The following is a 13,387-nucleotide window of genomic DNA, read 5'->3' on the forward strand; positions in this document are numbered from 1 at the left end:
AAAATAATGACAGAAAAAAAATATTAGACAGAGCACTTTTATTTGTTTTAACATTTTAATTTAAAACCAAATTTCTCATCAGCCTTGTTAACTGGAAATGGATAGAAAAACAATTATAGAAATATTCTTTCCTAAAAGGGTTTATTTTTCAGCTAAATTAAGCAATATATGACTTCAAAAACTATAACATAAATTTAAACTTAGAACAAATAGACTAGATGTTCAGTGGATTTATAGCTGCTAGTTTCCAGGGTTCATGTTATGGAGCTTTAAGTGAACTACACAGTTGTCCCCTTGTCTTCTCTGATATTTTACCTTTGTTACTGTCTACTATTCCCTTTCCATGGGTTCTCCATAATCTATAGTTATGATGTAAAGGTTTCCATATAGTTTTATTTTTATTCATTCATTCTTTCTTTCTTCTATTCAAGCAATGTTCATTTTTTGTGTGACTGCTAAGTGCTAGGTATGATGGCAATCATTTTCCAAAACAGTGCATTTAGTGTGGAAAATGGAAAGAATGAGTATTTTATTTTATTATATTGACATATTGTTTTTATCACATAAACTCTGATTACTGAGATAAGCAAAAGATACAGGATTATTTAGATAAAACAAATAACCCAAATTGGGATTGGTGGATAAAGTAAGGTAGCAGTGGAGAGTAGGCTTGTAAGAGGTGGAATGAAGAGAGAAATGTCAAGGGTGAGATTTGTATCTTGGGGAGGTTTTGAAAGTTGAGTAGGAATTAGCCAGGTAAGGAAGACAAGACAGACATTAAAGACTAAGGAAAACACCAAGCCCATATAAGAGAACTGAGAGTAGTTCTGTAAAACTAGAAGACAAAAAACATCCCCATATTTCCAACTTTTCCACAAGGACTACTTGGTAAAACTTAGTATACTGTGTGTTTTATCCATTTTTTTCTTAGTATGTATATCCAAGATCCCATTTGGTTAATCAATTGATAAATCATTCCTGCCAGAAAATTGTCAGGGTACTCATTTCAATGACACCCAGTGGCTAAGCTCCCCCTCAGGCCTAATGAAAACTCATTCTGTATATTCTTACAATTTATTTTAAGACACTAACTTTGGTGTTAGAAATTAGCTTTTCAAATGCTACACATTTAAAGAAACTTGTGGAATTTCAACCTGTCTTTTGATAGTAACTTGTTACAACCTTAATTATGATGTGCTTGTTATTCTGCCCAATTTCTTATGGCTGTCACCTGTTCCCCTATTTGCCTTTTATGATCCTAGAATTATCTTTGTGCTCTTTTTCACTGTTGAAAAATTTAAGAAGAAATTGTACAATTATCTCTTTATATTTAAAAAATCGAATCCTATTTCTTCAAATGCTTATGTAATGCAGTATAACCTCTGGTCTTTGTCTAGAGTTTATTTCTTTGAAAAATTATTTATTACAACTTGCTTTTTTACACTGGTATACCTATTACTTCCCAAATTACCCTTCATTATTAAGTATGTGCAAATTTTGCCTGTACTGGATGACTACATAAATAATATCAGCGTATATGGTTAGAAAATAGGAAAGAAATCGAATGCAAACTATTCTACTATTTCCATTTTTTCATTAGTTTATTTACTGCTAAGTTGATTTTGTAATTTTGCTTTATAATATAAGCTAACATCTACTAAGTTTGAAGTAGGCTGTCTTAAAAATAATATCTCCTGTTCTTTTTTTCCGAAAAATAATTTTGAAGAAACTAGGGTTATTTAACAAAAAGACCAACTTTAGTCTACCAAAGCAATATTGTACAATATGATTAATTTTTTCTCAAAGATATATTTTATCATGATCTATTTCATTTGGATAAAAACACTTTCAAAAGCAATTTAGAGACATAGTAACATTGAAATAAGTAAATATGTAATTCAGTGTATTATGTATAAGTAATTATGTATTTATATGTCAATAAGTAATTAGCTCTGTTTGTATGTCAATAATATCCCTTTAAAATATGAGAGTTAAAAAAATAGGTAAATTATCAATATTAAAATTTCAAGTATGTTTGTTTTTGGCTTTGACCACAATTCTACTACCATGCCCCTGAAATTAAACCAAAAGCATTCCTATTCTTGTCCAATAGTTAAATCCATTCCTACTCCTTATTCAAAGTCTGAAAGGAATTTTAAATTGGAAAATAAATCCAAGTGAACAAAACTTCACCCAAATGTCAATTGGCAATTAAATGACTCTAAATACATATATTGAAATAGCCAATGTTTGAACCCACATAAATACTTACATATGAGAAATTTAGTTTACTCATTAACCTAAAACCACAAAAATGAGATGACTTTTTTTTACCTCTTTTATTTTCAAGTTAATATGAGGATACATACAATTAGGTTACACTGTTTGCATTTGTAAGGTATTGTCCAAGTTGTAGTTGAGTCCTTCACCCAGGAAGTGTGCCATATACCTGTACATTGTACCCATTAGGTGGGAACTTACCAACCCCCACTTTTTCAATTTAGTTGTATGTTTCTGTCATGTGAGCCTGTAGTTGTTAATCAACTAGTTTCAACTTAGTATGGAGTACATGAGATGCCTGACTTTCCATTGGAAAATGTTCTCCAAATCCTTTCAGATCAGTACAAAAGAGACAAAGTCTCCATCCTTGTTTATGGTATACATATGGCACAGTTTATTAATTCATTCATGGGTTGGTGGGCACTTAGATTGTTTCTACATCTTTGCAATTGTGAATTAAGCTGCTGTAAACATTCAAGTGCAAATGTCCTTATGGTAAAATGATTTTTCTTTCTTCTGGGTAGATGTCTTGTAATAGCACTATGGTATCAAATGGGAGGTCTACTTTTCTTTCTTTGAGGGTTCCATATTTCTTTCCAAAAAGGTATACCAACAATGTAAACATCTTCCCTTCTCCCTACATCCACGCCAGTATCTGCAGCTTTGAGACTTTGTGTTTTGGGCTATTCTCACTGGGGTTAGGCGGTATCTCAGGGTGATTTTGATCTGCATTTCATGAATGATTAGGGATAATGAGGATTTTCTCAAATGTCTGTTAGCCATTCATCTATGTTCCTCCGAGAAATTTCTGTTCATGTCTCTTGCCCAGTGATAAATGGGATTGTTTCTCTCTCTCTCTCTCTTTTTTTTTTTTTGTTGTTGATTTACTTGAGTTCTCTGTGGATTCTAGTTACCAACTCTTTGTCATATTTATATCATGCAAATATCTTTTCTCAGGCTGAAGGTTGTCTTTTTGTTTGTTGTGTCCTTAGCTGTGCATAAGCTTTTCAGCTTAAGTCCCATTTGTTTATTTTTATTATTGTGATTACCTCTGAAGTCTTTTTCATAAATTCTTTCCCAAGGTCAATATTGTTAAGAGTTTTTCCCAGACTTTCCTCTAGGGTTTTTATCATTTTGTGGCTTAGATTTAAGTCTTTTATCCACGTGAGTTAATTTTTGAAAGTGGTTCAAGGTGTGGGTCCAGTTTCAGTCTTATGTGGCTAACCAGTTCTTCCAGCACCATTCATTAAATAGGGATTATTTTCTCCAATGTATGCTTTTGTTTGGTTTATCAAAGATCAGATCATGATATGAGACTGGTTTCACCTTTAGGTCTCTCTTCTGTTCCACAGATCCATGTCTCTATTCGAGTACCATTAATACAATAGACTTGTATTAATAGTATAACCTGAGGTCTGGTAATGTGATGCCTCCAGATTTGTTTACATTTCATAGAATTCTGTTGTCCATTTATGTTTTATTCTAGTTCCATATGAAACATTAAACTATTTTTTCAAGTCCTTCAAAGTATGAGGTTTGTGTTTCAGTGGGGTATGCCTTAAATCTGTAGATTGCTTTGGGTAGTATAGACATTTTAGCAATATTGATTCTTCCTCACCATGAGCATGGAATGTACTTCCATTTGTTAATGTCTCCTGCTATTTCTTTTCTTGGGGTTTCATAGTTCTCTCTGTAGATATTCTTCACATTGTTTTTCAAGTAGATTCCAAGTTATTTCCTTTTCTTGGAAGCTATTGAGAAGGGTATTTTGACTTCAATTTGATTCTTGGCTTGACTGTTTTTGGTGTATATGAAGACTTCTGATTTGTGAACATTAGTATTATATCCGGAGATATCATTCTAGTTCTTCATCACTTCTAGGAGTCTCATAGTTGAGTCTCTGGGATTTTCCAAATATAAGATCATATCATCAATAAAGAGCAAAAGTTTGACCTCTTCTTCCCACATTTGGATACCCTTGATATCATTCTCTTGGCTGATTGTGTTGACTAGGACTTCCAGCACTATGTTGAATAGTAGTATCAATAGTGTTCTCAAACACTGTTTCTGAACAAGACAATCTGAATGACAGTGCCTCCGTGCATTTCTCTCTGCTATTGTCAGGAGAGGCAGCAAGGGGACTGCCACTATAGCACCATCTTAGCTCATCTCCTCAATATGACTAATTTTTCTTAAAGTTATAAGGTAAATCATACTGCAAACATGTTTCCACGCTTTTGAAAATATTTTTATGGTACTTACAAAATAAGCCCTTGCCCTATTTTCTTCAAGCACTTCCAATTTAAGTCAAGCAAATGTGGTTCTTACACACATATGCTGACAGTTTGATTACTTAAGCTAAAATAACTCTTTGTTGTCTAATTAGAAATGTTTGAGAATGTGATTTAACTGAGCTTGGACATTTGGTTCAATCCAGGTAAATAAAAGTCATGTCACAGAAATGCCTAATTATCGTTACAACCCAATACAGTGAGTCATTACTTTAAATATTTTTGTTATGACATACATAAGCTGATGAGATATTCAGGATTAGAACAGAAATAGACAGAAAAATGTATCTGAAAAGTAAATATCTGAACATTAATGAAAATTATTTCACTAACTATGAAAACTAGAGATGTTCCACATTTTGGAGGAGTTGACATTTTGATGGAGGCAGGGATATATTAGATACTAGCAAACAGAAAATTAGTTGTAGAATTTTGAACAATGTTGTGAAGGAAGTGAAGTGGGGGCGAAGAGCAAACAGAGATGGGGCAGTCGTCTGTGTAAACATCAGATGTACTGGTCTTGTGGGCTCAAAATAAGTGGATGTCTTCACAGTTTGAGTCCTCATACATTCAGGCAGGGGCCTGAAAAATGAAACCAAGTCTGTCATCAGAAGTCCACAGTAAAATTGTTCCAGGAGGGGAAAACAATGTGTGTAAAATATCTAAGATTTTAAAAGTTTGAAAAGCTGAACAAAATACAAACAACAAAATCAAAGTGGCCTTGGCAGAGTAAGTAAATGGGACATGTGACAAGATCAAATTAGAGAGAATGGCACGAGGCAGATAAGGGGATCCCAGGCAAGGTAGGAGTTAGGTATGTCCTACAAGTAGAGGGAGAAGTCATAGAAGAATTTGAATCACAGGTATCATGTGACCAAATTTGCAAAAATCACTGGTTGCTCTTTGGAGAATAGATTGGAAGAACAGGGAGCTAAGGATTGGAGAATAGTTAGTCGGCTGTTTCATGATCAAGGTGACAGGTGATGTGCAACAAGATTTTAGAAATCATAGCTGAAAGGTGGGGAAATAGAGTAGGAGTGATATCTTTTTCATACGAGCAGAATCAAGAGATGCCATTTAACATTGACGGAAGTATTATTTGAAGTAAAAAAGGTAATCAATATGAGAATTATTCATATGTAGTAAACATATGCATAAGGTAAATATTATGAGAAGGTGGTAGGAAGATTGTGTGAAAGAAATGTATCCTTGTCTTTTACATATGGTTATTAAAAGCAATTAACTACATTTGAAAAACAAGAATCGGAAGTACAAACTTGTTATCTGGAAATATAGTGGTAGTCAGAAGAAAAAGCACTTGCCTCTGGGAACTGAAATGGCTGAAGTTTTTTTGTGAATAGATTAGTTGACTCTTTTGGTAGAGCCATTTAATAAGAATAATTTAAAACAAATAAATTGATAAGAAAAGTTTTATTACTTTTTATAGCTTAATAAAAGGAACCAAGTTTATCAAAACGTTGATATAGTTGTGGAAAATAGTACTGTATTCACAATGTTAGCATTCACATTGAATATTTAACTTATTTATTTGTCCAGTAACCTGAACTCTATGAAGAGGATCTGAATTTTCAAAGTGAAAAATATACCTATCAGCCTGTAATTAAACAGGAATTTTCCCTGTAAAAATATGGACATGAAATTTAAAAAACAGAAACAAAAGCATGAGCTTCCCGTGGTTGTAGCGGGAAATGGGAGGGGAATTGCATTGTTTTATGATAGGATATTACCACCATCTAGTGGAATTTCCTTAAATTACAAAAATCAAATTGGTATAAAGTGCAATCTTACAAATTCACTAGCGTAAGTGTAATAAAAATCTGCAGAAAATTTAAGGGAAAATCAGTGTATATGACAATTTACACAAGTATTTTTTATTCCATAAAATTTAGTCTCCTAGGGCACTTTCTGTCTTATGAAATGTTGCTAAAATACTTTGCATGGAGATGTTCCACGATAGATTTGGCTCTATTGATTATGTTCTTCTACCTGCATTTTAAAAAGAAATTCTATAATAGAATGTTAAACCATTATTTTAAAGCTAAATAAGAACGAAGCCGAGCAGTTAAAATAATTTACAAATGCATACAATATTAGTATGTTAGAATTTGCATTTTGGGAGAGGAGGGAGGGCAATTGGCCGGATCTTCCCTAATGCGCACATTGCAAGGGTGTTCAGCACTCCCCCTAGGTGAGGGGGTCTTTTACAACCTGTACTTAACCTTAGAAAGAACAATGTAACCTAAAAATTGGTTACCCTCATCTTAATTTGGAAAACAAACAAACAAAAGGTGGTCCCATGGTTATTTGGGCAGCGTTCCTGGCTGGTAGAACTTTTTGGTTTGATCAGGTCCCATTTGTTTATTTTTGTTGCTGCTGTGATTTGTTTTGGGGTCTTCATAGATTCTTAGCCTAAGCTCAGATGTATAGGAGATTTCCCAGCATTTTCTTCTGGAATTCTTATAGTTTTGTGTATTGGATTTAAGTCAGTTGTCGACTGTGAATCGATGTTTGCTAGTGGGGTGGGTGGGGTCCTGTTTTAATCTTTTTCATGTAGCTGTCCAGTTTTTCCAGCTGGGGATTCTTTTGTTAAGTGGGGATTCTTTTCTCCAGTGTAAAAAAAATAATAATTTGCCATTTTTAAAAAGTAATATGTTAGGGATTTACTAAGGTAGTCATTCCAGTATCAGAATAGTTATGTCTAAATTAAACAGTGGGCAGTATTAGATTGTTTTGAAAAATTCTCTTCCAGCATTGCTTTGCCTCTTCTAACCACATTGACTGATTTAGTCTATTTTCCATCCATTTAACTTATTAGTCATTTAGTCTATTTTCCAACCATTTTTATTTCCATGTTTCACTCTGTGTTATATTGTTTGATCTGTCCCCCAGTTCATGAATTCTTTTTTAAACTGTGCTAATCTCCTACTAAATTGTCCATTAATGATTAAAATATTATTTATGTCTAAAGCTGTATTTTGTTCTTTTAAAAATTTATTTTTATTTTTTTTCTTTGTTTTTAATCATTGGTCTTTTTTATTAAATGATAACTATGTACATTAATGCAATTCTGGGGTACAGTGTGGTGTTTTCATATACAGTTTGAAATATTTTCATCAAATTGGTTAACATACCCTTCGTGTCATTTTCTTAGTTATTGTGTTAAGACAGTCATATTCTACTCTTAGAAAGATTCACTTGTACCCTTGTAAGATAAACCAAGGAAGTGATCCCTCCAATCACCCTCCCCCCTCCCCATATACTTAGGCTGTTGTTAGGTTATAGATTTTATATGAAAGCTATAAATTAATTTCATAATAGGGCTGTGTACATTGGATACTTTTTCTTCCATTCCTGTGATACCTTGCTAGGAAGAACAATTTCGAGCCCCATCCATGTGAATATGAAGGACGTAAAGTCTCCATCTTTCTTTAGGGCTGCATAGTATTCCATGGTATACATATACCACAGTTTGTTGATCTATTCATGGATCGATGGGCACTTGGGCTTCTTCCATGACCTGGCAATTATGAATTGGGCTGCAATAAACATTCTGATACAAATATCTTTGTTGTAATGTGATTTTTGGTCTTCTGGATATATTACCTAATAAAGGAATTGTAGGATCAAAGAGTGGACAGGAGTAGACATTTTTTTACCAGTGAAGTTACATTAGATCAAGGACAAAAAAAATGACCTGTGGGCAAAATTCAAGCGCTCCTTGTTTCATAAAGTTTTATTAGAATGCAGCTATGTGAATGAATTTATATATTGTCTATAGCTGCTTTATGCTACAATAGAAGAGTTGAGTGCTGAGACCTATGTCACACAAAGTTGAAAATATTTACTATCAGATTCTTTTCTTTTTTAGACAGTCTTATTATGCCACCCTCGGTAGAGTGTTGTGGCATCACAGCTCACAGCAACCTCAAACTCTTGGGCTTAAACGATTCTCTTGCCTCAGCCTCCCAAGTAGCTGGGACTACAGGTACCCGCCACAATGCCCAGCTATTTGTTGTAGTTGCCACTGCTGTTTTGGTAGGCCCAGAATGGGTTTGACCCCACTAGCCCTGGTGTATGTGGCTGGCGCCCTAGACCCTGTGCTACTGGCACTGAGCTACTACCTGACTCTTACCAGGAAAACTTTGAAGACTTTAGGCTACATAATTAAAAAAATATATATCTCACCTAGGAAACCTTTTAAAAATGCATTTTTAATAATAAAAATCTTCATAGAAGCATTTAGAAAGATGACAAGATGGTGACATTTAACAAAAAAAAAAATCCTCAGTATAATCAGAACACACGGAGGCAGCCTATTCAGAGCAGAAATTCGTTACTGGAAGAAAAATAAGGGAAAGTCTCTCTCACTCTGGTCTGCACTGTCTCTCAGGAAGCTTTGTAGTGGGAAGAGATGTGTGTGGTTGGCTCCTCTGAGTCAGGCTGAGCCAGACCCAGCAAGCTTTGTTCATACACATTTATAATTATTACATATTTCTGTTAAAGTAGCCCTTTTATTAACATGTTATGACCCACTTTTTATCTGGTAATACTTTCTGTATTAAATTATTATTTGCCTGAAATTAATGTGTTAACATCATCCTTCTTTTGGTTATTATCTTCCTAACATATCTGTTTTCATATGTCCAATTTTGTTAAAAGTATTTATTATAAACTTGAATTTTCTTTTTTATTTTTATGGAAACAATCTTTGTATGTTAATTAAAGTGGTGAATCCATTTATAATGTAATTATAGATATACTGAAGTTTAAGTCTAACATCTTGCTATTTCTTTTATTTTTTTCTTTGTTCTTTTCTTCTTCCTTTCCTCAATTTATGTTGACCAAATAATCTTGACTATCTCACTACATCATTTCTAATAACTATTTTATATATCTCAATATTATTGTTGTAGTGACTACTCTATTACAACAAACATACTTAGATTATTACAGTTTATCCTAAAGTAATATCTTCACCACATCCTAAATGATGGAAAACCAACACAACAGTTTTATTTCTCTTGCCTTTTTAGGGCATTTTTGCTACTACTTTTTCATATTTTACTCCCAGATTTTTTTTAAATACTACAAAACATGGTTATTATGGATTTAAACAGTTATCTTTTTATTGTAGGAAAATATACATAGCATAATATTTATTATTTTTAATAATCTTTTTATTTACGCATTTATTTTCTTCAGTTCTGCTTATTTCTTTGCATTCTCTGCTTATTTCTAGTGTTTCTTTGCTTATATTTACAATCAGTTTCTGAGAGCCCAGAGAATTTCCTTTGGAATTTTTCTATAGTCAGATTCAGAACTGCTATTGTTGAATACTCTTTGCTTTCATTTGTTTAAGAACGTGGTTTTGTTCTCTTTTATTTTTGAAGTCCACTTTCACTGGTATAGAGTTCTCTATTGACATGTAATTTTCAGCATTTTCGTAATGTCAAGACATGATTTTCAGGCTGCGTATTCACTCTTACAGAGTTAGCTGTTCTTTTTACTGTTCTCCTGGAAGAAATACTTTTTTTACTGTGTTGTTTTAAGTTTTTTCCTTTATCTTTGGTATTCAGCAAAGTCTCAGGATAGTTTTACTTTGTACCATTTTGGGATTTGCTGAGATTTCTAATCTGTAAGTTGATTTTGTTTCTCAAATTTTGAAACATGTGAGCTATCAAATTTTCAAATATTGCTTCTGACTGCACTGGCCCCCACTTTTGAAATTCTAATTAGACTTATGTATATTGCTTGATGCCTCACCTCACTTTTCTATGTTCTGTTTTGTTTTCTGTTGTTGCTTATACATTTTTATCCTTCTATACTTCAATTTGGGTATTTCTATATTTGAACTTTTCTAAGTTTAACAAGTTTGTATTCTGCTGTGTCCACTACTCTTAAGTTCATCTGAGGAATTGTTATTTCAAGTATTTATTGTGCAATTTTAGGACAGCATGTGATTTTTTTAATAGAGTCCATTTTCTTTTTAATATTTTTATCTTTTTTCTTTTTTTTCCCTATATTTTCTTCAAAATACTTAGAATAGCTATTATAAGGACCTTTGTACTGATTCTAAGACCTGGATTTAAAGTGTCTGCTTCTAATAGCTACTTATTTTCTCTTCTTGGTTACATTTTTCTGCTTCTTTGTCTTTCCTTAAATTTTTATTCAAAATGTTATATTTTTTGGAAAATGAATGTAATGACTAAAGTTTATATTAATTACTACCACCAATAAGAGTGTTTGCTCTTTTATAATCACTTAGGAGTTGACCTCAGATGGCCCCCCTGGGTCACAGGTTTAGTTTGAGTCATTCCACTTTGGTTTCAAAAGTCTCAAAGAAAAGACCTTCTTGGATTAGTTCATCAAGAACTTGGTGTTTTGGTGTTTTCTTTCTCCATCACAAAAGACTATGACTGATATATCTGCTTTCCTGTTGTTTTGATATCTGCCCTTAAATCCTGCCGTGAATGACTTTCATGCATGGCATATGTTTTGATGAGAATACCAACTATGCATCAGAGGCAGGCCCCTTTTCTTGTTAGGTATTTTTTTTTTTTTCTGTAAGACTATGGATAATTTCATTCTTCCCTGAACATGATGCTTATGGTCTAGCAAAGCACCCTAGTTCTGCAGAATTTCAGAATTTTTCAAAAAGACACAGTCTCCCAAAGTTTGTCTTGTTCTTCCTTACCTCATTACTATTCTTCCATCCAGGCTGAATGGAAGTCTAATCATTGATCTATATCCAGAATTGCCAAATAGAACCAAGTAAGAAGTAGCCGAAGACCATATGTTGACTTGAAACAAGTCCTTTCCACTTAGGTTTTGTTCATTTAAACCTCTTTGCTCCACAATTTGCTTTTAAACACATACAGACACACATACACACATTTGTTGTTTTCTCAATTTACAGTGGAAACATTGTTCTTTTCCATCCTAGTCTACTTTACTTGGGGTATAACCATATCATTTTGTAGCATCTTGCCATGCTTTATTTTTCTAACTACTGTAGAATGTAGTTCTATCTGTAATCCATATTATACATTTCTTTAATTACCTATTTAAAAACTGGCTTCCCTACTAGAATGGAAACACTTTGAAAATGGGTACTTGGTTTTACTCTTTTTTTTTTAAATTAGAATACTTATAATCAATAGTTTCCAAATTAATGAAAAAAGAGTAGAATACTCTGCAGCAATGAAGAATAATAAAGTACACATACCTATTGCTCTGGAAAGTTCCTGAGGTTATTTTTGCATAGTGGTCATTCTCATAAAATTATGTGGATCCAACTTTCATAAGGTAAAATGTATATTTCATATATTTCTATGTATGTGTATAAAAAGACATACATTTGGATAGACCTGTATCTCTATATATATTTTTCAAAAAGCAAAAATGACCCACTGTATATATACTATGTATTTGAAAATATATTTTAAACACTTATTTTGTTTTTATTATTTGTAGATTGTAAAGGACCTCCTCCAAGAAGAAGTCTAGAAATTCTGACAGGTTCCTGGCCTGATGAAACATATCCAGATGGCACTCAAGCTGTCTATAAATGCCGGCCTGGGTATAGAACTCTGGGAAATATAATAATGGTATGCAAGAATGGAGAATGGGTGGCTGTTAATCCAGCAAGGGTGTGTCAGAGTAAGTACTTGGCATGTTTGTTAAATGTATGAAAACTTACAGGTGTAAAATACCAAACATTTAATATTGCAGCAACACTGACTGAATTATATCACTGTTGTCATTTAAATGCAAAATAATACATCATCATCTTTTTTTTTTAAGATAGATTCTCACTCTGTTGCCTACACTAGAGTGCCATGGCCTCAGCCCAAGCTCCTTGCAACCTAAACTCCTAAGCTCCAGAGATCCTCTTGCCTCAGCCTCTGAGTAGCTGGGACTACAGGTGTCCACCAGGAGGCCTGGCTAATTTTTCTATTTTTAGCAGAGATAAGATCTCACTTTTGTTCAGGCTGGTCTTGAACTCCTGAGCTCAAGTAATCTTCCCACCTCGGCCTCACATTGCGCTGGGATTACAAGTGTGAACCACATGCCCAGCCAATGCACCGTCATTTCTAAAAAGCAGTGGTAACCCCTCCAGATTAAAACCACAAGCATGCACATAAGTTCAGTTATAAAATAACAGCTTTGCCACTTTCAGTTTTCTTATACTCAATGTTGTCTTCTATTACAATACCAAATATCCTTGTCCCCCAAATCCTACATAAAATGTATTTCCTGTAATATATGCTGATATATCTTTTTGTTTTTCATTTTAGAAAGGCCCTGTGGACATCCTGGCGATACTCCCTTTGGTTCTTTTCAGCTCACAGTAGGAAATGAGTTTGAATATGGTGCAAAGGTTGTTTATACATGTGATGAAGGGTATGTAGTCAACATAAAAAGAGGTTTATAATTAAGATGGTAAATAAGAACTGTATTAATTAATATGTTTAAGGGGACTCTATTTATCTATGAGCACTTTTTTTGGTTAATTTATATCCAACTTTTATTTTTGTAAATGATTATTTTAACTATGAGCATTTTTGCAAGTAATAGACAAGTAACTCAAAAAACTAAACTCTGTTGGGAAGGATTACATTTTTATACCATATTATATTTTAAATATTAAAAAAAATTTAAATTATAACTCTTTTGATACAGTGTAGTTATAGAATGGTAAGAAAACAGTATACACATAAACATGTATGCCCTCCACATGTCTTCAGTATGTTCTAGTATGTGCAGAGTATTACAGGAGTTCAATGTGTTAGGAA

At 33.2% G+C, this 13,387-nt stretch overlaps 1 protein-coding gene across 4 annotated transcripts in view; it reads left to right on the plus strand.

The window, feature by feature from the left end:
• CFH (complement factor H) overlaps window positions 1-13,387 on the plus strand; it is a 167,828-nt gene that overhangs the window by 4,348 nt on the left and 150,093 nt on the right. For all 4 annotated transcript variants that reach the window (XM_023509099.1, XM_023509100.1, XM_012813937.2 and 1 more), the window contains exons 2-3: window positions 12,066-12,251; window positions 12,890-12,995. In XM_023509099.1, coding sequence (XP_023364867.1) covers window positions 12,066-12,251; window positions 12,890-12,995 — 292 coding nt within the window. The remainder of the gene's footprint in view (window positions 1-12,065; window positions 12,252-12,889; window positions 12,996-13,387) is intronic.

This window comes from Otolemur garnettii, unplaced genomic scaffold (genome assembly GCF_000181295.1).
Source record: "Otolemur garnettii isolate 467f Iridium unplaced genomic scaffold, OtoGar3 scaffold00357, whole genome shotgun sequence".
Classification (NCBI taxonomy): domain Eukaryota; kingdom Metazoa; phylum Chordata; class Mammalia; order Primates; family Galagidae; genus Otolemur; species Otolemur garnettii.